This window comes from Setaria viridis, chromosome 2, assembly GCF_005286985.2.
Source record: "Setaria viridis chromosome 2, Setaria_viridis_v4.0, whole genome shotgun sequence".
Classification (NCBI taxonomy): domain Eukaryota; kingdom Viridiplantae; phylum Streptophyta; class Magnoliopsida; order Poales; family Poaceae; genus Setaria; species Setaria viridis.
Genome location: NC_048264.2, coordinates 43,108,292 through 43,135,360, shown reverse-complemented (window position 1 = coordinate 43,135,360; position 27,069 = coordinate 43,108,292). Strand labels below are relative to the sequence as shown.

At 50.0% G+C, this 27,069-nt stretch overlaps 4 protein-coding genes across 10 annotated transcripts; all 4 read left to right on the top strand.

Moving 5' to 3' along the window:
* The first annotated feature begins 86 nt into the window (after positions 1-86).
* On the top strand, positions 87-2,416 carry LOC140221733 (DNA topoisomerase 2-like). 7 transcript variants are annotated; one of them, XM_072291607.1, is made up of 6 exons: positions 87-721; positions 954-978; positions 1,107-1,293; positions 1,502-1,568; positions 1,651-1,882; positions 2,003-2,416. In XM_072291607.1, the coding sequence occupies exons 1-3, from the start codon at positions 392-394 to the stop codon at positions 1,211-1,213; spliced, it is 462 nt and encodes a 153-aa protein (XP_072147708.1). In that variant the 5' UTR covers positions 87-391; the 3' UTR covers positions 1,214-1,293; positions 1,502-1,568; positions 1,651-1,882; positions 2,003-2,416. The 7 variants fall into 7 exon arrangements, with proteins under 7 accessions (XP_072147708.1, XP_072147710.1, XP_072147707.1 ...); XM_072291609.1 differs by lacking the exon at positions 954-978; XM_072291606.1 differs by having other exon boundaries at positions 1,107-1,568.
* Positions 2,417-16,206: 13,790 nt separating this feature from the next.
* LOC117842840 (GDSL esterase/lipase At4g10955) lies at positions 16,207-17,815 on the top strand. Its single transcript, XM_034723365.2, has 2 exons — positions 16,207-16,694; positions 16,821-17,815. Exons 1-2 carry the CDS (start codon positions 16,624-16,626, stop codon positions 17,563-17,565), a joined length of 816 nt encoding a protein of 271 aa, XP_034579256.1. The 5' UTR covers positions 16,207-16,623; the 3' UTR covers positions 17,566-17,815.
* Positions 17,816-21,708: 3,893 nt separating this feature from the next.
* Positions 21,709-25,211, top strand: LOC117845273 (protein EFFECTOR OF TRANSCRIPTION 2). The gene is made up of 3 exons (XM_034726245.2): positions 21,709-21,962; positions 22,164-22,526; positions 23,674-25,211. Exons 1-3 carry the CDS (start codon positions 21,882-21,884, stop codon positions 24,940-24,942), a joined length of 1,713 nt encoding a protein of 570 aa, XP_034582136.1. The 5' UTR covers positions 21,709-21,881; the 3' UTR covers positions 24,943-25,211.
* A 141-nt stretch (positions 25,212-25,352) lies between these two features.
* LOC140221732 (uncharacterized) lies at positions 25,353-27,040 on the top strand. The gene has a single exon (XM_072291605.1). It carries the CDS (start codon positions 25,992-25,994, stop codon positions 26,544-26,546), a length of 555 nt encoding a protein of 184 aa, XP_072147706.1. The 5' UTR covers positions 25,353-25,991; the 3' UTR covers positions 26,547-27,040.
* Positions 27,041-27,069: the final 29 nt, after the last annotated feature.

The following is a 27,069-nucleotide window of genomic DNA, read 5'->3' as shown; positions in this document are numbered from 1 at the left end:
TTTGCGGCAGCCGGCCGGCGAAGATGAGAATTGGCGGGGAAGTTGCCGCGCCCGAGGAAAAAAATCGCGCGCGTAAGCAGATAGGGTTCATCAAGAGGAGTAGAGGACTTTTGACTAAGAGCCTAAAACCGACTACACTAGCTTGCTGGCCATCTTTCCTCAATATTCCTTCTCTCTCCCAGATCTCCGACATGATTCTCCAATATCACACCTCCCGAACGCTAGCGCACACCATGTCCGCCACCAAGATCGACCTGGAGTCGAGCTCAGCCGACAACTCCACCGCGGCCGGAGGCGGCGAGAGGCATCCTCCTGCTACCACAGGACTCCATCGGCTCAGTCGAGAAGTGTACGCGGAAGATCTGGGTTTGCGAGGGCAGTAGGCAGTTCAATGACGCACCGCGTGCTCACCTACGTACCAGGCCTCTACAAGATCTTCGATGAGATCCTCACCTACGCTGCCGACAACAAGCAGCGCGACCCGAGCATGGACTCCCTCCGCGTGGAGGTCGACGTCGACCAGTGCTGCATCTCCATCTACTACAACGGACGAGGCGTCCCGATTGAACTCCACCCGGAGGAGGGCCTATACGTGCCGGAGATGATCTTCGGCCACCTCAGCAACTACGAAGAGATAACTGGCGTCAAGCTGGCCAACTTATTCTCCACGGAGTTGTTCATCGAGACTGTCGACAGTCGCCTTGAAAAGAAGTACAAGCAGGTGACACATTTCGGCTGTCCTCTTTCTTCGCGCAGATGTTTCCATTTGGTTTTCGAGCTGCTCCTTCAGCTTTCATCACATTGTTATTTTTAGTTTTCGTGATGCTACCATTCAGCTTTCATCACATTGTCTTTTTTAGTTTCCGGGATACTATGAATCACACCTGAATTATATCAATCATTTGGTTAAAAATCCAGCTCATGTGTGACCAAACAATCATGTGGGCTAACAGGGCTGGAGGACTCCGAGGTTCATAGGTGCAGATCAATCCCAATCGTAGGAGAGTAGTATGGAACAGACTTATGTGAAGCAATTTCCTTTAACTGTTGTATCTGGAGTATAATTCAGATATATAGGGCATAATGCCCTCTTGAATATTTTGCAGGTTTTCTCCGAGAATTTGGGAAAGAAGTCAGAGCCCCAGATCACAGTTTGCTTGCAGAAACTGGACAAGAATCACATTCAAGCCGGACCTTGCAAAATTTCACATGACCCACCTTGATGATGATGCCATGGCCCTTATAAGGAAGAGAGTTGTTGATGTGGCCGGTTTTTTAGGTGTAACCGTACAGGTTGTGTTTAATGGCCAGAGGTTTCAACGGTTAAAGAACTTTCGAGATTATGTCCTTTGTTATATTAGCAGTGCTTCCATAGACAGAGAAGAACGACTGCCAAAGTTTTGTGATATTTCAAACAAACTTCAGTTTGAATATTGTTATGTCCGCAAGTCAAAGCTTGTACCAATTGCGTTTCTAATCATTGAGCTTTTCTTTCTTTCAGGATCTGCCAGAGGGTTAATGATCAGTTGGAGGTGTGTGTGACTCGAAGTGAGGGAACTTTTCAGCAGGTAAATGTGGGTTAGGTTTATGAGCAAGTAACGTATTATGATGTATTTACAGTTGCAACTTACGCAACTTTTTGTGTTCCAGGTCAGCTTTGTAAACAAATTTGCAACTAATGAAGGGGGGACTCATGTAGATTATGTGTCGAATCAGATTGCTGCCTGCATTGCGAAGTTCTGTAGCAGGCACTTCAAGGTTGAAGAGTGTGAAGTTAAGAAACATTTATGGGTCTTCGTTAATGCTTTCATGGAGAACCCAACTTTCAATTCACCGACCAGGGATGCTTTGACCTCTCCTCAGGAGAGCTTTGGGTCAAGCTGTGAGCTTTCTGATCACTTTGTCAAAAGCAGTATGTGACAAGTAGTTCTAGTGGCCTTGATTGTTGCAATTTTGCTATACCACTCATTTTTACTATTATATTTTATTTTTATTATTGCAGTTTTTCAATGCATCATCAGCAAACTATCTCCATGGAATTCATCAAAAGATACGGAGCCTTCGAAAAGGAGGTGCTAGTGTGACTCCGGATATGCTTGTGTTGGGAGGACCCTTCAGCGCATGAAGGCAGCTTAGAGATAGCATGTGGCTATCCACATTGGTTTGTTAGTCAAGGTGGTTTGAGTTGTTAGGAAGTGAAGTCAGGAGGTTGGTTATCTGATGGATTAGAGGTTGTATTTAGTAGCCAGCTATATAATGCCAGGCCTGGAGGTTGTATTAAGCAAGGATCAGCTCATGAATGCTGCCCTCGCAAAAATATTGCTTTCTTTTCTGTCATATATGGTCCAACTATACTGTACTGTCGGTTGAATGCAATTGAACGAGATAAATTATAAATCTGCAGTACAATTTCTGAGTTTCTGGTGTCCTTTGAGATTTTTAAATAAATCCAGTGTGGATATTTGACTAAATTTGCTGGCTGCATCATAGTAAACATTCAATAAAAGCAAGCCATCCATCACCACCTTGCACTTTATTGTTTGCCAATATTGAGGTACTTTTGAATTTTTTGGTAGCTGTGTAGTGTTTGTACTCTATTATAAAATCAGTGTGTAGTGTTTGTACTCAGGTGTTGAATGCCAATCATTGATCCACCTGAAAATAGTGCTTTGTTTTGTGTCACAAGGTTCAACCATATAGTTTCATCGTTTTCCTCTCCCATCCAATATCGTTGCCCTTTGTTGTGCTTCCTTTTGTTGTGACAATTTTTCCAGCAGATCTGAATCAAGAAAGTTTGGAGTGGAGTGTAGGCCACATGTTCGACGAAATGTCCTGGAAGAAATCTATCGAATAAACAAGATCGTTGTTGGAGCATAAAAGATTTGATGTAAATTTTACTACTGCCTTGTTTGATAGCTTGATATGTTCAACTGTTCTATGACCCAAGCAGTGGCCATAGTGCCCAGGGAATGACAGTACATCTACCAGCTACTGGCTTATCTGTGTATCTGATGCATTAACTAGAACGATCATTTGATCACACTAATTAAGTTGAGCGCAAAGAGAAAAGCATGTTGTTAAGGAGTAGCGAAGTGCATCATGTCATGGTTCTCGCTGCCTATGCCTACAAATGGTTTGGTGAAATGCAGAAAAGTAGCATATGTTGGCTGAAAATATTGCTTATGGGTACTCTCGCAGTGGCGGTGGCAAAAATGCGGATGGGTTAAGAATAAGGAAACAAATTAATGGAATTGATATCTTCCCATTTAATTTTTAATCAAGTCTAAACATAAATGATGCAATCCACTTCTTATTTAAACTACAGCTTCAAGATTTTTTGTTTAAAGGGAGTTAAGGTTACCACCAACATCTGGATGGCATGTGCCTCTTGCCTGTTTCTTATATTTTGACTCTGGGCTTATGGAAGATTTTTTGAACGACTCAATAATATGCACAAAGTGTATTGTACCCCCCACATTTGCTAAAGACTCCAATGGCAGCTTTGACTTATGTTAGCGTTAACTGTTTTGGTAGCAGGGCCAAAAACTATAAAGTTATGAATTTCACTATTTAAGAAGCCGTGGTGAAATTGGATTCTTTATGATCAGAGTTCCTGGAATTTGGCTTGCAGAAATGGTTATGAGAAGGAAAAGGAATTGTATTATTTCTGAGAGAATGGTTTGCTTGGTGTTTGTGAAGTTGCTTGAGGTGAAGATCGAGGTGCAGGAGCTTATCGTTGTAAAAAGGTATCCTTTTCTTTTCCCTTCTCCCCTCTTGCATTCCAGTATCTGCTGCTTGCTCTACTGATACCATCTTGTTTAATTTACTGTTCTGTTGGCTGTTGAACTACAAAGTTGGAATTTGTTGCAGATTGTTCCACATGCTCTGTCCATTTTTGCTATGAGTGTTCAGTGTAGCATTCCCTCGTATAGTTCTCTTTAATGAAGGCCTCGGATCAATAATATAGTCGGTTAACATTTATTTTTCTTTGGGTTCTTGAAGTGTCAAGTGAAAATATTGGCTACTCCCTCCATTTCAAATTGTAGGTCGTTTCTTTTCTAAATTCATAGATATTATTACGTATCTAGACATAATAATATTTATACACTAAAAAAATAAAATAAACTATAATTTGGAACAGAGAGAGTAGAAGGGAAGGGTTATTTTAGATGTAAGTACTTATTTGGGTTTTGAAAATAACCATGCTTCTAGATTGGTGGGGGCGTGGCTTCCATCCACCGGGCTGCACGGGAGGTGGTATGGAATTTTTTTTTTGTTCCGGGATTAGCCTAAACTTATTCAATGGATCCGGAATTTGCGGGGGATTCCTTTTGTTTATTTCGTGCGGGGAGACAAGATGGCCATTGAATTTTTTTAACGAACCGCACTATGTCGTGTTTTTTAAACCGAAGGCTGTAGTCAGGAAAAAGAAAAGAAAGCAAAATAGATTCACCCGGTTGGATTGGGACATTAACACGGGTAATCATTCAACTCCAAACCATCATACCTGATCAGTTGGATTGGGACGTCAACACCGCCTCAACACTCCACTCACCACGGCGGCACCCACCAACATTCACGCTCATGTATTTGTCAAAACCTCCTGGCGTGGCCCTGCGTCGACAGGAAATAGATGGAAGCTAACTGTACCACACCGAGAAGGTCACCGCCATGCAGGACCCTTCGCTGCAGTGTCGCTGCAGCACCACACTCCACCTGACAGAGTGATACCACCAAATCCGGACCTCTCACAGTCGCCACCATGATAACACAACGCACAGGGACCTCACCACATCCGTTGTTGGATTCCACCTCGCTCTCGACGCCTCGAGGAGACACCACGCGCGTGGCACTCGCCACGCCCACCACAATACTCCACATTACGGATCCGTTTCTTTAATTGCTGTCAGAGTGGTGAGCAATGTTGCCCCGCTCCACAAGATCTCCATCGATCAGCCAAGCCGCCGCCGCAGGTCGACTTCGCCTCGTTGCTTCACTCGCGCAAAAGCCTCCGCCGTTATATCAACAAGCCAGAGAAGTCGTTTGCGCCGTCTTTCGACGATGTACCGCACCGAGTAGCCTAGTTAAGCTGAGCAACCTGCCGCAATCCGCTGCAAGACTAGTTGTCCCATAATGCCGTTGCCACAAGGATCGTCCTCTGATGCAGTCCCACGCCGTACAGACCGTTGCCAAGCAACACCAGCCGCGGCGGTCTGCTGCAAGCAGCCAAGATCGACAACCATACGACAACCCCTGTCCGCCACCATAACTGCGATCGCCTCCACGTGGCCTCGGCAACACCCATCTAGCTTGCCACGCGGCGAATTGCCGCCACCAGCTGCGTCCGCCCACGACCAATGGACCAACAATGCCACAAATCGAGATGGGTCTCTAGAGACGACGCCTCCATGGAGGGCACGATGCCAATGGCGCCGCCGTCGTTCCTCCAGGATCTGTACAGGGTTTTCACCCAGAGGACCCCGTGCAGCAGGGTTGTAGCTCAGACATGACGTCCCCAACGGGGAGAACGACGCCCTAAGGTGCCACCGTCATCTCCACCAGCAAGAACGCCGATGAGGACTTTCACCCGGAGCATCCCAACCCCTCGCTACATGCTCATGGCTCGGCACTCCCGGACCACAGTCACCCATCCGGGGTGGCGCCACCATCGCGCCTCCACGCACCACGCCGCCATACCTCCACCTCCGCTCGCTCGCCGCCGCGCCTCCACGCACCACGCTGCCATACCCCCACTCCTCGCGCGCGGCCACCGTCGCACCGCCTCACCATCGCGCGTCGTCGGGCGTCTCCTCGGAGCATCGCCACCTTACACATGTGCCTCGCTGCACGCAACCTTCTCCACGCCGCGCGAGCTGCCTCCATCTCCCGTCGCCGCCTCCGCAACTCCTCAGCCGAGGAGAGGTGGCCCGACGACGCCCGCATCACCACCTCAGTGCTGCTGGCGTGCCCATACGCCAGGCGTCCCTACCGCGCCTCCATGGCGTCCCTGGCATGCCTTGCGCAGGCCACCCCAACCGCGACACCACGCCACCGCCGTTGAAGACGCATGAGCTGCCGTGCCACGTGGGTGGGAGAAGAGGAATCCGCGGCCGCCATTGCCACCGCCCTGAGCTGGTCCTCGCACCATGCTCGCTCCACGCTCCCCGCCAGCCTGTTGCTCACCCCACATTTGGCTGCCACCGTGTTGCCGCCGCGCTTCCTCAATCGGCCGCCGTTGTTCTCGCATGGAGCCGCCACCGCATCATCGGCCCTCCTCCTGCCACAACCGCACTTGGCCACCGCCTCCGCGGCCTCCCAGATCCGTCGGGGTGAGCCGTCGCAGTCGTCGCATCTCCTTCCCCCGCGTGGCACGTTGTTGGGCCGGCCATTGACTCCTCACCTCCGCACCTGGGTCGAACCGCCACTAGCCGTGCCGCTCACCTGAACCTTTGTTGCGATGTCGGATCCGGCCTCTAGGATGCCGGATCCGCCGCCCTGAGCCACCGCCTTGATCGTGGCAGCACTCGCCTAGAGGGCCCGTCGCCGGCCGTCTGCCCCCGCACCTCAGGGATCGTCGCCTCCGGGGCCCGTCGCCCCCCGTCGTCGTCGGTGGATCCAGCCTTCCGGATCTGCACCTGCCGGTGCCAGATCCGGCCACCCTCACCGGCGCCACCACGAGCCGCCCCTCTGAGAAAAAGGCCGCCCCGCTGCCGCCGTCATTGCGGGCCGCTCGAACTTCCGGTGGCCGGGTCGAGCGGCGGCATGGCGAAGGGAAGGGAGGAGGGAGGAGTGGGAGGTGGCGGCGTTTGCCCGCCCGTGTAGCCCACGCGGGGGCAACGCGGGGAGGGTGAGGTTGAGTGATGGCCCTTGGAATTCACCCCAACCACTGAGTGGTGGGTCTACTACAGTAGTTAGATCCGTTCCTGTACTCAATAGGGAATTTGGGACGCCGATGGTGCCAACTGCGCTGTTTATAAATACCATAGCACCCGTGTTAACCCTAATCTCATTGATTAGCCGTACTCAGCGTGCCGCTGCTTTGCCGTCCTTCCTTTTCCCTACCTAAAACGCATCTAACCCTCCACCTCCCGTAGCCGTCGAGAAGATTTGCCATGTGCCCATATCCACCGATGGCTCCGTGATGCCCCTGGCCGGTTGGCTTAACCAGCATCGCCGGGCACGAAGATTTGCTGCGTCTCCTTCTGGCATTTTGGCTGAATGGTGATCTGGTGACCACCTCCCTCTCGGTGGTGTGACTGGTGACTTCGTTCGCGCATGGCTGGTAGTTTCGATCAGCCGAGGCTTCCCCTCCAGATGGTTGTTGCATTCAACCCGTCCAAGCTCGCCGGATGCAACTGGCCCGTGATTGGATGCCCACACAGCTATTGGGCTAGGCCCTCGAGGTGCAAACTGGCCTCCCTCCCCAGCCTGGCTCGCGCCGGATGCTGAAAATTTCACGTGTTTCCACGGAGCTGTGGCTCACACATAGGGCCAGCGTAACGCCAAAGCCTTGCAGCCCTTGCTCGGTGCGTGCACGCTAAACCCTACCTACCCACCTAGGGTTTCTAGCCACTCCCCTCTCGCTGTCGCCATCCGCTCCCTCTACCTCCGCCGCATAGGTGAAGCTCTTCTTCTCTTTGCTCTCTCCCTCTCTTCTACTCTCGTCTCCGATCTGCTCCTCGTGGATTGCCTCTAGGCCCTAAACTCATCTCTCTCCCATGTGGATTTCTTTGGTTCCCCTTCGTTATCCTCATTTTCTCACCCGTTCCATAAGATTTTGCCATGATAAGCATTGGACAATTTGCTCAGATCCAGTTATTCTGTTAATGCAATGATAAGCTGAAGCATTGGACAATTTGCCATGATTTTGTATACTTGCCTGTACTTGTTCATAACTGATTATAACCGGGCAATTTGGTGATGATTTTTTGGCTGATGATTTTAAAGTTGATTATACCTGAGGCAATGGGCTTTATGCAGTGATGATTTTAAACTTGATTGCACTTATTATACCTGAGGCACGGGTAGTTTTGTTTTGTTTCCTTGTGTTGTTATATCACTTGAATCCATTGAACATGATATGCTGGGCAGTCAGTTCCTGTTAGATTTACATCATATTCTCCCTATTTTGTTTATTGGTAATATTCAATCTCAGAATCCATTTGCTGTTGGTTTAGATTCCATTTGGTTGGTCGATTCGGATCATCTTTTTAAGTTGTTCCATTAGCTGACCCTGATCCACGTGATCTGCACGTATATTTTGGGTTAGTTTAATCAGTTAGGGTTTTTGCAATTGATTTAGATGGCTGACCTTATGTACCTAGATGTCATAATAATATATGTTTTATTGTTTACTATTTTTTTCTTAAATTACTATCTGTTGTTTAGTGTTGTTAGCCTATGTTTGTTGTATTGTTTTCCTAAGATGCTGGACCATTGTTTTTCTTCACTGTCATTGGTTTTGTGTTGTCTCATTTTCCTTTCATTTTTGTACTATTTCAGAGCAATGGATCGGATGCCCGGTGATCTTCTTCGATATATCCTTCGGACACTTATCTAAGATCCAGAGGTTGCGCATCCTTGGCCACCAATGGAATCTGGCATTCATTGAAGCTACAGCACTCGTGAGCCCGGCAGCCAATGTTGATACTGTTCAACCAAGTCGGGGAGGATCAGTACCGATTGGTTTCCTCTTTGGAACAGACACACTGCAAAGAAGAGCAACTGTTGGGTCGGACATTCGTGATAACTCCCATCATTGGAGGAAGCATTTGGTGCACATCGTGTTCCAAGTGTGGTTGCATATGTTGGGATTCACTGCATCAGTCTCTCTTCTCCTGCCGAGCTGGTTATATGGAATCCGGAGGTTGATCAACGCATCATTGTCCCAGTTTATATAACTATCAGTCAAGTTGGTCTCCATGTCAGAATCGTTGATGGAGTTGGTGTTAGCCCCAGAGTCACTTTGGTGGTACCATATCACAACAATGAAGCTCTGGTGTTCTTTCATGGTGGTTGGGCGGGTGTTCGGATATGGAACTCTGTGGAGCAGATTTGGGTACAGCAACCTTTTGCTGGTTTGGTAGAGGGAGCCTTCCAGCCTGGCAGTGTTGTTACTGTGGAGAACACCATTTACTTTCATGTGTCTGCTGGGTCCATCCTCTTCTCCACCATTACAGAAGGTGCTGCTAATGTAATCGGTACCATCGAGTGTCCATGGGACTTTGATAGTCCATTTCTCTGTGTCCCACATGGTGTTCTCGCTGTCTGCTCATTGGATACTGACCTGGGTACAATCCGTATCCACACACGTCGGTTGTATGTCTGGGAGCAAACCGTCACTATTCCACTGGCTCCAATCATTGAGAGGTTCAGGGTTGAGTTTAGAAGCAACACACACAGGTTAAGGAACAGATTTCCAGAACCAGAAGTGGCTGCCATTGCTGAAGCAAGCATTGTGGGCTACTGTGACAGTTGGCTGTTTCTACTTCAGCGGAACGCTGTAGTCAGAATTTCCCTAGCTCAGAACACTGCCAGGCGCCTCTCTCTCGGGCCTGCAGCACGCGGGCGGCTCTCTGTGTTCTTTAGTTGTAGCACTTTCTTAAGACTGTTCTGATTGCAGAGGCGAGGTACTCTGATGCGGGGGATAAAGCTTGAAGCCCAACTGTTATCACTTCATTTCTGTTACTCTGATGGTACTCTGGTTTTAAAAGTGCTTTCTGAGACAGACTGATTCCAATCAAGTAGAGTAAAATGTGGCTTGGATACTTAGACATTTTCCACTATGGGTGTTATGTAGCAGCATTTATCTGTTGGTCATTTTCTTATCAAGCGGAAGTTAGAGATTTTGGATGTACTTACTTTCTAGCTAGACATGCTTTTCATCATACATGTCTAGCACTTATCTGTTGGTCATTTTACCGTCAAGCGGATGTTGGAGATTTTGTATGTAGTTACTTTGTAGCTAGATATGCTTTTCTACCAACGGATCACACACGTCCACATGACCGCATCCACTGTGATTCAAATGACTAGTGGAGAGAAGCGTAGCATCGGTGTTAACGAATCAGCACGCGGACGCGGAGCACAGTAAGACCGGCTTGAACAAGGCGCACGAATTCCCCGATTATAGTAGTGTAAAATGTGCCCTATACTGTATTTATTATACTCCAGATGGAAAATAAATGGGAGTACCTAGCAAAAAAGGGGGGGAAAGGTAGTAATGATTATATATGTACCAGTATGGAAAATAAATTAATTTTCCAACCCACCAGATTTTTTTTAGATTAAGGATAAAATCATCCGACCTCGGTCATCCACGAATGAATACCTACAACTAAGAATACATAGACTTAACAGACCAGGGGAATCTCCCCCTCCTGATTCAAACCCACCAGATGGATAAAAATAAATTAACGTCCACTTCAAACCAAAAGGGCACGGTTTACTTTGGATACTGCACCTATCCAAACAAGCATTTTAAGCCGTGATATGCCCTCGGGCCCAAGTTATGTACTGCTGCCGCATTTTTCTCCTTTTGCTTTCCCCAGTTTCCTTCACTTTTCTCTATCATGTGGTTGTCATGCAAATTCGGGTGGTTCTACTAATATCTCAGTTGCACAAGAATTTCACTTTCTGGTGAGGCCCCTTATGCGCAGCTAGAGATGGTGTTCAATCTTTACGGATCAATTTCAACCAACTTAATCGAGCAATTAACTTTTGGGGAAAGGAAAAAAGGAAGCATCCATTTACAATGTAGTCAATTTTCTGCTCGCGGAGAAACAAGTAATGTTGCAGTTTTTCCTTTATTTATCAATTAGCTGATCATGGATCCATGGCCGTTGGCATATTGCCATAGCTAGGATGACGTGGGCAAATAATTTCACCAGACCCTTGTAGTTTATCTAATTGTTTACTGAATTGGAGCCGAGCCATCTTATCCTAGGCCAAGCACCGCCAATATTCTCTCCAAATATTCCCACGCAAAAAATAATATTATCACTACACATCTGATGATGATAAACAGGAACAACTACTTGACATGGATCTCATCTTTAATTGTTCGCTCTCTCTTTCCAACGCTTCATATAGCTGTCTACTACTCCTTTGTCCTAGCTTACACGAGTACCCGGTCCTTCCTACCGGCTTCTAGCTAGTTTCTAGCTAGACCTGCTTTTGTACCATGCATCTTGTCTGCTACGCATCCCTGTTAATCTTCTTCAGTCATAGATCTCATCGGATAAGCCATTTCCATGGACTACCTGACTCTGACTCCCATGTCACAAACATCACGTCCAACCATTTCATACGTTCAGACGACTGATCCTTCCTTACCACCTGAACACAAAAGACCAGATGGTGAAACGATTCTTCAATAATCGCATCAGGAGATTGACGTCAACGAGCACGCTTTCACTAGCAGAACAGCGAGATTGAGAGCCACTGAAATAAACAAGTTTATCTTTGGTTAGATCGCAGTTACTAGATTTGTGATCGTGTTATTATTTAATACACAATCATCAGCACCAACTGGTGATGTGCACAAGCAAGCTATATATCCAAAATATGGTCTATTTAAAGTTTGAAAAGAGAAGGCGTATATAGAGCAGCGTCCCTAAACTTCTATGATGTGCCTGTTCATCCTCTTAAGAAACAGTAAAATAATCCAGTGGTGTCTTCTTTCTTGAGACGTTAGTCCGCTATTTTCAATTCAAAGAACTACTAGTGAATGCGAAGAAAATTCTCTGTTGACAGCAATCTATGTGCTTCACAGTCGTATTGTATATACATTTTGTATACAGATCCTTCAAAAGGTGTTAGTACTGCTGCTATTCATCACGCATGTGTATTTTTGGTTAGACCAGCAGGTTGGTTCGAAGGGCCGGGCTCCGGCTGGACGCCCATCAACAAAGGTGTCTTCCCAAGGCAAGCAACCATATCTTAGTGATCCGGCTCAAACCCAAGTTTGCCTGTACAACAAAGCTCGGGTCTTTGAGACCTGATTTCCAAGTCTATACGATTCGTTCATTTTAAGAAAAGGAGGAGGCAAAAGAGAAAAGCTCGGCATCCACTGAAACGGATCAACACGCGGATGAAAATTAACACACCGGATTAGCAAGAGTCAAGCCAAGGAACAGATTCCATTCCCCGATCTAGCGTAAAAAAACGTGGATTAACAATGCCCGGCCGGAGTAGTGGATAGATAAATCCCCTGATCACGGTAAAAAAAAACGTGCTCAAGGCCTGAGAGCGTGAGACACGTACGGCTCGATAGCGAAAATCTTCGCCACAATCAAGTAATCAACACGTGCGCCCCGCGCGCGACATCTCCTTTCGGTGTTCCAGAGTCTCCCGTATTGGCCTTTTCCTTTCCATAAACAGGTCTTGCTCAGCATCGCACGGATCATACATGGACGCAGCTGCTAGCAGCAAGCAGCCAGCAAGTTTCTTGTCGCAGCACGCTACGCCTCGCACACGGAGTGATCGGGCTATACGAGGCGCCCAACGATGGGTAGCACAAGCGTCACCGCTGCTCGCGTCACCAGCCCCGCGCCACGCGAATCGGGACCTAACGCAGGCTGCGTGCATGGGTATAGTTGGCCATATGGCCCGTGGCCCGTGGGCCGGCCCATGGCCCGGTTTTTTGGCCCGGTCTAGGCCCAGCCCGGCACGGCAGCCGTCATGCCCATGCCGGCCCAGCCCACACCACAGGTCGAGCCTGGGCTGCTGCCTCAGCTCGTGTGCTAGCCCGGCACTGCCTAGCCCATTTGGTCCGTCGGGATTCAACAGGCGGCCCGTTCTGTTTAGGCTCGCTTAGTCCACATATAAAATCCTCCCCCCATCTGGCCACCCCCAACCCTACCTTCTCAAGTTCTCCTCCATTCTGCCGCCGCCTCCCGCACCCTCCGCAGCCTCCCCTGCCCCCAACTCCTCGTGCCCTCCACTACCTCCCGTCCCTCCCCCGCGCCCTCCGCCTCCTCCCCTCGCAGATCTGTCGGTGCCGGAGATGAGGTCGCGAAGGCGCCAGGAGCAGCGCACCTCCCCCGTGGAGGCGGACTTAGGGAAGTCCCGCTCGCGGGGGACCCCGGCACGGACTGCAGCGCCCACGCGCAGTAGGTGTCCGGCGTGGGGCGAGGCAACCTGGGGTGCCGGTGCTGTCGCCGCGGTCGAGGAGGTGGTGGCCGGCACCCTCAGCGCCTCCCTTGCCCCCAGCCCCTCGCACCCTCCGCGGCTCCAGCGCTCCGCCACCTCCCCCACCGGTCGTGGGTTGGCACGAGCACGACGAGCCCGTTAAGGCCCGCTGGACCAATGTGTCGGCACGGCCCGCCTAAGAAGGCAGCCAGCCATGCTTGGGCTGCTCCTCCGACACGTGAGCCGGCCCAGCCCGGCACGACTACTGTGCAGGCCCAAACATGCCAGGTCGAACCGTGTTCGTGCCAGGACGGGCCGGGCCGGGCTGCCCGTATGGCCATCTATATGCATGGGTGACGGCTGATGGGTCTGAGTCCTGACCGTGAGTCGTGTGACACGGGGGCCGACCGGCCGGCCAAGGCAATTATATGCCCATCAGCTCATGAACCATGGCTACTAGCAGCTACAGTAGTAGCAAGTGGTAACAGTAACCTGCCGGGCACTGCTTGTAGCTGGCTCATTACACGTGGCACGGCAGTGTCACATCCCGATCGAAGTTGACATGTGTTTCGGCCCCTTTCTCTACGATTCTGTGTCGACAAAGACTGTCCGAGTTGAACTAGTGGATGTGGTCTGTGGATTCCAAATTCCACAGTATTAACACGGTAAATTAGTTGCTGCTCGTTTGGAGACTGCATTTACCTGTGTACCTCGGCAGAAATACTAGGATCTGTAAAACAGAGCCCTTGTTCACTTCCTACGAAACTCCCAACTTTGACACTATGCAAAAAGAAGATTCCCCATCACATCAAACTTGCCGTACATGCATGGAGTACTAAATGTAGACGAAATCAAAAACTAATTGCACAGTTTTATTGTACTTTGCGAGACGAATCTTTTGAGCCTAATTAGTCAATATTTGGACAATAATTCACAAATACAAACGAAACGCTACAGTGTTGCTACAGTAATTTGGCACCTCCCAAATTCGCAAAGTAAACAAGGGCAGACTATCATCGCTATGTTGGACATTTCATTGCGTGCTTAGTGCGTTCTCAGGCTGCAGATCAGGAGTGCGTGTATATGGGTATGGCAAAAGAATGATTCCTCATATAGTACAATAATTGAGTGTTTTGGGGATGGATAAATCCCAAATAATCCTTTCCGATATGATCATCCTGCGTGTAGTACGTCAAGATTGTTGATCTGGCAAAGCATATCCTCTCCTTTTTTTCTTTCCAGCGGCAAGGACAAAAGATGATATCCGAAACAATATACACAATCGAGTCAGGTGAGTCTTGCACTTTTCTTCGATATGATCTGCTAGCACCATTGTAAGTAATTCTTAAACCAATTGTATTGACACAAGATAATCTTATCCGCACATATGTTTTAGTTTGCTTGCAATTAGATGGAGAGGTCTCTCGTGCTAACATTAGCATGCCTGAGAGGCTCCTCCTATATCTAGATGCAACAAACCACAACATTGATCTTTTTTCCTCACCACCTACCTCATCCTTGCCTCCTCCTCCGCATGCCCGCCCTACCGCTAGCCTTTGTTTTGCTGGTCCATGAGCACCACCTTCCTCCCATCTTCCCCTCATGCACACACCCCTTTTTTTAGATTCGAGCTCCCCTGTCTAATTGCTGCTTCCAATCTGGTTACGGCGTCATCACAGCCAAATCCAATTGCGGTCATGACACCCCCTAGCATTCACCCTCCCCAACCAGCCTCATCCACAACCACAATTGCGCGGGGGGAGGGGGGCAATGCTGCTTCATCGTTTTGCCCATCCCACACCATCATCACCTGTATACATAAATCCTCTTCCAACTCGAAATTCCGAAACTCTACCCCTAATCAGACTTGCATGCATTAGATTTGTTGTGGGAGAATATATTTGTCACCGGAGAAAAATAAAAATAATGTGCTCTCGTCCTCATCGTATCTACCTCTCTCTTTCTTTTGTTTTGTTTTGATTCCTATAAATTAAATAGGGAGTGTTCTCAAAGTTACGCCAAATCAAGAGACCTCTCTTATGAATTTTGCATCTCAGTTTTAGCCAGTTTGGTAAGGTTAAACCCTAGGACTAAGCCCACAGCAACCAACTCCAGCTGGGCCACCAACGAGTTCAATAATGCGTGACCGTAACTGAATGAATCCCGGGCGTCCCACCGCGGCGGGTCCCAAGCTGGCTCGCCCAACGGATCACACCCCGAGCACGGATCGCACACGTCCACATCCACTGTGACCAAATAATTAGTGGCGAAAAGCGCAGCATCAGTGTGAACGAATCAACACGCGGAGCACAGGTAAGACCGCCTTAAACAAGGCTTACGGCGCACCGATTCCCCGATTAGGAGCGCCAAATCCTGGATTTTACAATACTCGCAGCGAACAAATCCCCCCCCCCCCCCCCCCCCCAAACACCCGATTGGTAGTGTAAAACGTGCCCAAATGGCACTACGCTAACTCCCCTCTCGCCAGCAGATCACGGCGCTGATCAGTAATCAGCACGCACCAGATCACCACCCGTCGCCGTGCCCCCGACTCCCCGATCCCCCGTACGTCCCCGCGCTTGCCGTTGCGTGACGACACCGACCGCCCCGCGATCCAGCCGCAACAGCTGCTAGCTAGCCATCCGGCACCCGGCACCCGGCACCCGGCGCCCGGCAGGTAGATATCCTTCCGGCTCCTGCCCTCAAGCTGTCCCCGCACCATCTCCGGGCTGGGGACACCGTACACGGCCGCGCCTAACCCCCTGCCCGACCTGTCATCTGCCCACGTTACAGCCTCGCAGCCCCGTCGTGCCCCGAAACGATTCGTTCCTTAGTCCCGTCACCATCGTCCGAGGACGGACGCGACCCATGTCTCGGATCCGGCACAGTTACAGAGCGTCGTCTGTGCGAGTGCGAGAGTGTCCAGGTCCATGTCCAGCCGGGGCGAATATATGCTCCCCCAAAAGCGCGCATCGCCGTGGTCCGTCCGTCCGCTCCCGCTGTGCGCCCTCGGCCCGCCTTTGCAGCCTGGAGGCAACTACTGAATGGCGTGCGCTCACGTTGGCTTTGGCTGCCATCCATCCACTGATCCTTCCGCACCAGCGCCCGCCCGGTCCAGAGCTAGCTTAGCTTAGCTTGCTGATCGATCGCGATCTCGATCGCCCGGTCCGATTCAGTCCAAGTCCTCGAACTGAAAAGGAAGGGACGGGGGTGTCTCTGCCCCGATCGCGCTTTGTTCTGGCGCGTCCGCCTTTATTCCCGGCCGATTAAAAAAAAAGGGCAAAGCTTTGCCCCACTAGCTAAGCAAATTCGGCGTAATCCTGCGCCACCCCCCGGCTCGGAGGTATATATTGGGCGCCTCCCCTGCCAGGCCTTCCCTACGACATCGACGGCAGCTGAAACACACAGAGGCACAGGGATCAGGGAGATCAGTGTTCAAGAGAAAGAGTCAGTGGTTGGCTAGTTGGTTGGTTTCTGATTAGCTTGGTGGCCATGGCAATGGCGCAGCAAGCGAGCTTGTCCTGCTCCACTGCTACATGGAGAGAGCTCACCAACACGAGCTGGTGAGTGCTCGATCCCAACGCGATCGATCGATCGATCGATAGATCACTTGTTAGCTGTGTTGATTCTTGATGCAGCTCGATCCAGGAATGTCTGTTCTGATCTAGATAATTGCATTCTTATCGCAGGAGGGACGACGACTACAGGCGCATGGTGATGGCGTACCTGATCGAGGCGGTGTACCTGCTGGAGCTGGAGCGGCAGGAGCGCCGGGACGCGGCGGCGGTGGCGCAGCAGTGGTGGAAACCGTTCCAGTACCGCCTGGCGCACGAGCTGGTGGACGACCGCGACGGCTCCGTCTTCGGCGCCATCTTCGAGCGCGACCACCACGCCGACGCCGACGGCCGGCCCAGTCCCAGCGGCGCCCCGAGCGCCGTCGTCGCGTTCCGGGGCACGCTCCTGCGCGGCCCCACCATCCGCCGCGACGTCGAGGACGAGCTCCGCCTCCTGGCCCGGAACAGCCTCCGGGGCTCCGCGCGCCTGGCGCGCGCCCTGCAGGCGCTCAAGGCCACCATCGATAGGTTCGGCTCCGAGAACGTGTGCGTCTGCGGCCACTCCCTGGGCGCCGGCTTCGCGCGCCAGGTCGGCCGGATGCTCACGGCCTCGTCGCCGCGGCACCCGCGCCAGCACCAGCAGCAGCAGGCGGCCGCCGCCGCCGCCGCCGCGTCGCTCGAGTTCCACCTCTTCAACGCACCCTACCTGTCCCTGCCCATGGGCGTCAGGAGCGTGGTCAAGACGGCGGACTGCCTGCTCAAGGCGCTCCGCTCCGGCGCCGCCACCGTCGGCAGGTGGCACGGCAAGGCGCTCCGCAACGTGGCCTACGCCAACTGCATCCTCGGCTACACCAGGCTCGAGAGCAGCAGGAAGTTGTGAGGATCGGATGCGTCGCCGATGCTGACCTGACCCCGTTGCACGAACCAAACTGTACCTACGCGATCAAGACCTGTGTGTGTGTGTGTATGAATCTGATCATCATCTTGTAGAAATTCAATTCTAGGAGACGAATAAGCATCTGTCCGGAGGGATGCAAGGCTTTGCATGCGTGCTTTGCTTTGTACGGCGTAAGAAAAAAGAATCGACAGTCTGAATTGTGAATTATTAATAGTAGCGGATATGTTGTTCATGGATTTGCCCCCAAACTGTCGTGTTTGCAAGTACTGTCGAAAACCGGAGGAAATCATGGGGAAACTGTGATCAGAACAAAGGTAGGAGTATAGGACTAGCGAACAGGATTCCTTCTACCAAAAATTCCTCTTTGATTGGTTTGTAGAGCATTGGGCCCAACCTTGCAGCATGAATCTCAAGGCATGTCTCGACCGGCATCAAGATTCAGTCCTCAATCTCCATGATATTAAGCCTTTTCCGATTAGAAAGACGATGCCCGTTACAACAGATCGTACACCACGCTTACACTGCCCTGATCGCGTTTCTGTCACACGATCTCCAGATCGCTTTGAGTCCAATCGATGGGCGTGGGAACAAGCCTCGGCATGTCGGACAAGCCTTGGCATGTCGGACAAAGCAGACCATTATGGACCTCTCCTTTTTCATTCTTGTTTTCTTCTGTTTTCCAGTTTTTCGATACTTCTTCGTTCAAATTTCCTTGAACCTTGCTTGGCTTTTCAATCTCCCAATACTTCCCTGAACATGTTTTTTGTTGAAAAAACTTGGAACGATGAAATTTCACATTTGAAACTTGGGTGAAAAATACCAAACGTATCTTTTAAGAAACTCGGCCTGAACCTTACTGTACACCTTCTGCCCTTCTCATATTCGTTTTGAAACTTCTCTGAAACATGAGATTTTAGCAAAAGGAACCCTAGAGAATCTCAGAACTTATCTACCTAGAACTTTCTCGAAACTCTCCGGAACGTGCACTCATTGGAAACTTTCGACACTCAACCGCCATACCGTTAGAACGGGAGACCCTCCGTAGTCTCGCCCTCACATTTGACACGAGCATTATCACCTGCCAAAAGACAACACGCCTTAGACCGACCGGCCCCGCGCTGCTGAGTGCTGACCCCCGTCGGTGAGCACACTACGCTTGGCCTGCCACCTGAGTAAGTGGGTGGGGTCGTGGGGATACGGCGACTCCTTTTGGCCGCCAACGCGAGCTCAGTCCCGGGTCCATCGCCCATGCGCTCACATGCAACGCACCCACGGCGCGCGACCACGAAGATGGCCGGCGAAAGCAGCAGCATGCATGGTCAATTGGTTAGCACACAGCATGCCGCAGCTTGCAGGGGGCAAGCCCAACTGGCAATTGCTGCCCAACGACGGCCAACGCACACGTACGTAATCAGGTTGCGCGAAGTGCCGAAGTGCTCGCCCGACGCCTTGACGCTTGCGACGTTTCGTTTCAATCTTGTGATGCCCAGACCCGCCGCCCGCAGACTCTGGCTCGGCGAGGGCGCGAGGCCGAAGTTGATGCCCAATGGCGCCATTGCGACATCGACGGGCAGGTGACCGCGGCGGCGCGGCTGTGAGCCCGTGATGGAAGGCAACATCAACGACGGCAGGCAGGCAGGCATCACGGGCCGACTCTCCTGCTTCTAATGTTCCTCCTCCAATTTAAACCAATGCGACAATATCTTCTAAACTATTTACAATTTTATTTCTTGTCTCATAATAGCATAGGAATTTTTATGAAATCATGCTAAATTCTTGTACGAAACAAGGCAAAATCTAAAAGAAAAACACTTTTGCAAACTATTTGCTTTTGTGTATTGCCGTTGCATAATTAACTACTATGACTTAGCTAGCTATTATATACTTGAAAAATTAGGGTATATATTGTCAAATTATTGAACCGGAAGATGTTTGTCTAGCCCCTTTAATTTTCTCTCCAGTTCAGCCACTGCCCCGCGTGAGACAGCGGAAGAACGAGAAGCGCCACGAAGCAACCCGCAACCGGTGGCCGTCGGTGCGGGGGCAGCCGCGGGCGCACGCGGCGGGAACGCAGGCCAGGACAGCGCCGCCGGCACGAGGGGCTTTTGCTTGCCTTTTGTTGGGTGGTTGATCGATCGCCTGATTGGGTGGTGGGTGCGTGTGGCGCTTGCCGCCTGCGCGTTTCTGGGAAACGACAGGGCGTTCCTGCCTGAGATTAGATGGCATGGCATGGCTGGGCTGGCTGGCGCCTGGCGCCGGTGGAGGACAGGACAGGAACGGGTGCGGCGGATACAGCCTAGCGGTGATGACATGGAGTGGCCAACAGCTACGAGCAACCCAGAATTCACCCTGTTTTGGGTTGCCGTTGCTGCATTGGTCAAATGGAGAATGCTTGTCTCGGAGGACCCCCTCTGGCCTTCTGGCTCCGTCGAGGATTTCTTCCGGCTTCTCAAAACTCCCCTCTGAATCTGCCTGCCCTCGTTTTCGTTTTACGGGAACACCCGGCGGGAGCCTGCCCAGCAGCATGCTGCACAGGAACACGTCTCATCGCGACGGAGCCCAAGGGGAAGGGGCCGAAGGGCCGTCCACGTTCTCGTCGCCGTCCGCGAGCAGATCGCCTTCCGGAAGCAGCAGTACGTGCTCTGAATCGATCGAGCTCCAACGGTAATGTTTCCTGTCTGTAGTACACCGATCCCCATTCATCTGATCGCGTTGCGTTTGCGCCGTATTTTGCAGGACCTGCTAGGCCGATGACGCCTCCGTCGGCGACGGCGCCGCGCGAGCCGCCGGAGCCTCCGCCGGCCAAAGGCTTCGTGGTCGGATTGTAAGCCCACAACGTAGCTAGCTACCCCGTCATTGCTTGGTCGATTTCTTGTTGCCGACAATGGAAAAAAAAAATTGTGGCATTGTTATTCTGATGACGACGCCGTTTTCTTGCCATGTGATGCAGCTTCATGGCGGTGTGCTGTTGCTGCCTAGCCGACGAGACGATCATGTGACACGGGGGGGTCGTATCGTATCTGTACATTTTTCACCGGTAATTGTACATAATAGTTTTATGACAGATAATCGTGTTGAAAACGTATACGCTAGGATTAGGCTGCATTTTCCCATCGCAGCTACGTCTCGCCTGTGCTTAGAACATCTGGTAATGAAATGGTTCGCTAGACCATGTCCATGTAATTCAAGATAGAATTATAAAAAAATAGATCAACTTACGAGGAGCTAGGTGATTTTTTATTAAGAAAAAGAAATAGTCATCCAAATTCGAGCTGGAGGAGACTCAAACCTGGATGGTTAGAGCGCATGATCACACCTCCCACTCTAACTAATTGAGGCATGCTCACCTCCTCAATGACATGATTATTCTACCCGGGAAACTAAAAAAACACGGACAATGGGCTGTTGGCATACGAACCCATATTCAGCCGCAAAATGACAATTACATAAATAAGTTCGATCGAATGATAAATCCCGAGACACTGTTTAAACCCTCTGCTAAAAAATGGAGTCTCTAGATAATGAATTTACAATTAATCCTCCACAAAACATGTGATTTCTCAAATGTTCATGGTACATTATTATCGTGGAACATCAAGTTTAGTGTCCTGTTGTCCACCCTCTCTCACTCGTGCCACACGCTATGCCCCTTTTGGCCATGCTGATTTTTGATACGGTCTCTTGCGTCACCCCCTTTCACTTCCTCATAATTAATGGTTAATCCTCGTGAACCAACACATTAACACGTTTCATTGACACAACGACGCAGTCTGGAACCATCCAAATTCCAATTTGGTCCCGTTCAAACACTTTCTCGTCCCACTATTTTTCATCATGCCTATCCCTAAGCCTAAGGTCAGGAGTCCAATGAAGTTGTCAAAAGGCATGAATCTTGCGAAATTGAGAAATTGCGAAAAGAGAGTGTGAATGAAAAATGCCGTGTTTCCCACCGCGTTCAATCTGGACAGTGGATCGTCCATCCAACGGCGCACGTGCCGCCCAGCTGTTTTCCAGATCAATCTGGTTCTGGTGGTCCACCCGACCACACTCCACGTCTCCACCCGCGCCATGTGGACCCGGAACGCGGAACCCGACAAAGCCCGGCTCAGGTCCGGCGGAACCCACACGCCCCGTGCCCGCACACGGCCCGCCAAGTCCAAGGAGCCCGGGATTTTCAAAACACGACACGAGCTCGCTCCCGGCGGCGATGCCGGTGGTGCAGCGGCGGCGCCGCTGAGGGGAGCCCGGAACCCACCCCACCCACCGTGGGAGCAGCTCCAGCAGACCCCGCCCGAGCGATGCCGGCCGCCGTAACCGCCAGGCTGAAGCGGGAGGACTGCCCCCGCACCAAGCACGACTCCCTCTTCTCCCCATGGAAGGTGCGCACCCGCTGTCCTCTTCTCCCCGCTATCTGCTCCTGTCGCCGCCACGAGAAGCGGACGGTCTGCTCCACAGGATCTAGCTGATGGCGTCTGCCTATTTGCCATCTCGGATCGAACTCCGGTGCCCAATCGGAAAAGTCTTGGGTTATAGATTCGTACCCGATCTGCGCTTCAAGCTCTCACCTCTCGCATTTCTAGGTTCTCGTCGGGCCGTCGGACTGGGAGGACCACTCCGCCGGCAAGGAGGGGGTCCAGCGCTACCGCATCCGCAACCTCCCTGACAATTTCCCCGGTATCTATGAGCTGGGTGTCGCCGGCGCGTCCGACGAGGGCGTCAGGTCCCGGAGGCGTGATTCTCGGGGAGTCGTCGTGGTGTACCTCGGGCAGGCCGACAGTGTCAGGGCGAGGCTGCAGCAGTATGGCCGCTCGGGGTCGCACCTGGACACTGGGAATTCGTTAGGCTCTGCTGGTAAAGCTGAGGTGAATGCGCTCGCCGCAGGGCCTGGATTATTCAGAGAAGTGTTCTCTCGAGGCTATTCTGTAGTGTTTCGATGTGCGCAGGTGAGCGTTCTTGGTGATTCTTTCCCTTTATATGATTTTGGGCGGCTGTACTGTAGTACTCCCTCTGTCCTGAAATACAAGGCATCTTAGGATTTTTAGGACAGATTAAGGACGTGGGCAAATGTCTCATGTACCCTTAGCTAATGGTAATACAAGGTAAGTTTTCCAGTTAACAAGGGAAATATTTGGCAAGTTTTTAATTGAGTTGATTGAGTACTTGCCAAAAATTCCTAGGACGTCTTATATTTGGGGACAAATTTTGAACCATTGGATGCCTTATATTTTAGGACGGAGGGAGTATTATACAATTGTACATCAACATGCCATAATGTCTGAATTCTGAATGAGAGTCTGGTCTGAAGTTTTCTGAACTGCAAGGATGGCTATGATTTTGATGTCCACAATAGTTGAGTAGCCTCTGATCCACAGTTTGCATTATGTTCCGCTGATACAATGAGATTGTGTCTATAAATGTGTTTTATAATTTCTTCAAATTCTTCTGTTAAAGCTTGCGAAGTTCACATGTTTTAGGGTGACAAAGGTTATGTTTGCTCATATTCATTGTACATTGTTTCTTGCTCACTGTACACTTGGCTTCAGTTTCTAATAATAATTCTAGTTCTACCGTTGAATTGCTGGATGGGTTTGGTGCAGATAATCTTAGCTTGTGTATATGTACAGTAATAGCAATACTTCGTCCAAAGGTTTCTGTTCTTACCTTCACTGCTTCCTGCAGTATTACACTCAGAATTGCATTTAGCTACAGTTGCTACTATCACTATGCAGTTCCACATGAGCGACTACCTAATTCCAATGCACTTGTTCATGGAAATATACTTGGATGTAATATTTGTATAGTGGCATTTCATAACTAGAATGGTGTAAGATTTAGGATCAAGATGATTCCTCTTCCATCACTCCAATGGATGTAGGGGAACCCCTCAATATTTCTTTAGTTGCTTTTGTAAAAATAGAAAGTGTCAGCTGTCCTTTTCACTCTAATGAATTTTCATTTGTTCTTTTCATTCTAATGAATTTTCAGTTGTCCTTTTCATCTTCAGCGTTTAACATTGTAATTTGGTTATTCTCTGAATGCATTTAACATTTTCCATTCCTATGTGTCTTTTCTTCTATTGGAAACAAACAGATGGATAATAAACAAGAAGCTGAGAAGACTGAGGCACAGCTGCTGAGAATATTTGATTATGCATGGAACAAGCTTCAGAATGGTGCTTGTCGCTGTGAAGAAATACTGCTCAAGTTAGAACAGGGAGCAACCAGCCGTAGATCATCTCTACTTAGCAGAGTATGCCACTCGAAACAAGATATATTTGGAGTAAAAGCGGGTATAAAGATAAAAGGAAGTGGGTCGGTTAACACCCCGCCTGGTATTATGAAAAGTATGCTCCCAAGAGTTCGTACATTTGTTGGTTTCAGACCTCAGCCAGTTAACTCAGAGGACAGTGGAGGCGAGGCAATTGATATTCCCTGGAAGAAAATATCTGGTTTTCCCTGTGGTAATAGACAAGCGCATAGAAGGAGGTCTGGAGGGCACAGAATAAAAAAGATTGATGTTGCAAAACGGAGAACTGTACCAATACAGGATTCTAACTCTTTTTGTGGAGTGGTGCTAGAAGATGGTTCTTCTTGTCTGGAGCACCCAGTTGAAGGAAGAAAGAGATGCAGCTTACACAAAGGTAGAAGAGTCAAAGGCAGCCCTAAAAGCTCATCTACTAGCTATCCTTGCCAAGCTGAGATTCCAATACCTCACCTAACTGAAGATTTAGACAACTCAGATCAAACACAGGAGATTATTGAATCCATACCTCACCTAACTGAAGATTTGGACAGCTCAGATCGAACACAGGAAAGTAAAATATTGCCCCAAAATATCTCTACAACTGTGGAGGAATCCCCAAGACAAAGCAATAGCATCAAAGAAGAGGTGAAAACTAGAGAAGCTCCTACAGAAGATGGAAAACATGACGCCTCCAGGGATGCTTGTATCTGTGACTGTGAAGAGAAGGCTTCCCATGCTGAACCTGAGTCCCAGGTACCGCAGCCTTCTGGGAGAATGTGGTTTGAGCTGCTCAAAGCACGGAAGAAATCGACAAGTGCGGACTCATCAAGAGGGTCAGGATCTCAGACAAGAGATTATGCAGCGCCCATCTGTGGAGCAATGGCAGATAATGGGTCCTGCAAAGTGGTCCCAAATGCTGGCAGACAAATATGCGAGAAAGACCGTGGAATAGAGGTCGCTGGTGCTTCGTTTTCCAGAAGCTCAGGATGGCCGTGTATATGTGGTGCTTGTACAGCAGACGGTTCACCTTGTATGAATAAGCCTGTCGAAGGGAGGAAGAGATGTGCATTGCACAAAGGTCAAAGAGGGTCATGCACCCCTACACCATCAGTTTAATACAGGACGGTTTCTTTTTTTTTTCTTTTTCATTCAGCTGCTGTTTTCGTGCTGCAGTTAGAAAATTGAAACATAGAAAACCAGTGCTTTTGGGGGTGGGGTTTATATTAAGCTGTTTCACCCCAGGATGATTCACCATTCATTTTTCTTTTCTTTAAAGTTCATCATTCACATTTCTTGTGCCTCCAAGACGCTACATATTTTTTGTGATTGTATTTTGATGTATTTGCAGAGAGCTGAAGATGTTCTGAACATTGCAGTTCGATGAATTTTCATGCCAAATTTTGATGTTTTGCACTTAAGGCCATGTTTAGTTCCCCAAAACTCCCAACCCAAAAAGAAGATTCCCCATCACATCAAACTTGCGGTATATGCATAGAGTACTAAATGTAGACGAAATCAAAAACTAATTGCACAGTTTTGTTATACTTTGCGAGACGAATCTTTTGAGCCTAATTAGTCAATATTTGGACAATAATTCACAAATACAAACAAACGCTACAGTGTGCTACAATGCTACAGCAGTAATTTTGCACCTCCAAACTTTGGGCAACTAAACAAGGCCTAAATCAAGGCTGCAAAAATGTACCATCGTTACCCTTTTAAGCTTTTCCTTTTCTTTTGAAAGTTCACCCATGCTTTCCTGGAGCATCTACGAGCGTGGTGGAGTTCAGAGTTCTGAACCAGAATCACCAATCAATGGAAAATGCATAAATAATGTTCTTTTATTCATATTCTTAGCTGTCTAAATTCCCCAAGAAGCAATCGTCAAATGATTGGCCGGATGCCCAGATCAATGCCAGATGCAGCCATGTAGGTTCTTGTAGCCCCGTTTGAAAATCAGAAAAAATCCACGAATTTTACAGAATCTAAATTGTTCCCTATAAAATTCACGTGTTCGTATGGATGCAAATTTGAAAGCGTCCTCTTCCTCCCTCACCCCCTCTGCCCGATTGGAGCGTCCGCATTGGCCACCGGAAAAAATACCGAGATGATTCCAGCCTTGGCCTCGCTCCACCCATCCATCGCCGCGCGCTCGCACGAGCACGATGCTCCAGCTCCAGCTCCTCGGACCCCCGCGCCTCTCCGTCGCTGACACCGTCTCCACCGCCATCAGCTGCAGCCGTGGCGCCGCCCACGGCGGCCGCCGCCGCCGCCGCGGCGCGAAGCCCAATCCAATCGCATTCCCGCCGAAGCCCGTGCGCCGCCTCCTCTCCACCTCCCTTCGCCGCCTTCTTCCCCGCCCGCGCCCCCTCACGGTCGTCGTCCCCGGCGGCGGCGGGTGGTTCAAACTGGGTAGGAGGAGGAAGACGCCGGCCGAGGACCTCGCGGCGGTCGCGCTCTCCCTGGCGCTCGGCGGCGACAGGCTCGCGGCGCTCGCGGAGGCCTGGAACGCGTCCGGCCTGGGCCAGGCGCTCGGCATCTTGGCCGCGGTGTTGGGGAGGAGCCGGAGGACGCGAGGCGGCGGGTTCCGGCGGCTTGTGGCGTTCCTGCTCGGGGTCGCGTTCTGCGCGCTCGTCTGCCACCTGAGGGGCGCGGCGCTCTTGGACGGGCTCCAGAAGTCCGGCGGCGGCCGGAGGTTACTTCGCATTTTTCTGCATTGATGATTTTTTCTCATTTCCTGTTCGTCTGCGTGAGATGCGTTCAACAACAGAGTTTTTAGGTTCTTTCATAATTCATAGGGATGGATCGTGTTCCCGTTCTTGGGACGCCGATTTTGAGATGTTGAATTATTGATGAATGGATGCTGATTTTAAGATAGTGAATTGTTCATACGATTTGATAGTTCTGGATTTACTTTGGATTCTTGTTTGCTATCGGCTAATGTAGCTTGTCCTTGCCGCAGAGCTTGTACTGAATGACAGAATGGAAGAGGGAAACTAATGAATGAGCTTTTATTCTCGCAAAATGACGCATCGTTCTGACTTCGTCTTCCAGTGATTTACTTTTGAATTGGTTGTAGTCTGATCTGGTGTACTAGGAGAGACATAGTTAAGATCAATCTTTTTTTTCAAAAACGTGCCTAGCACATATTTCATTAGGAATTATCGACCTGTTTATCTTCCAACAAGATGTTATAAGAATTATTGATGACTTCTGAAGCAAGTCCAAAGTTAGAATCTCATG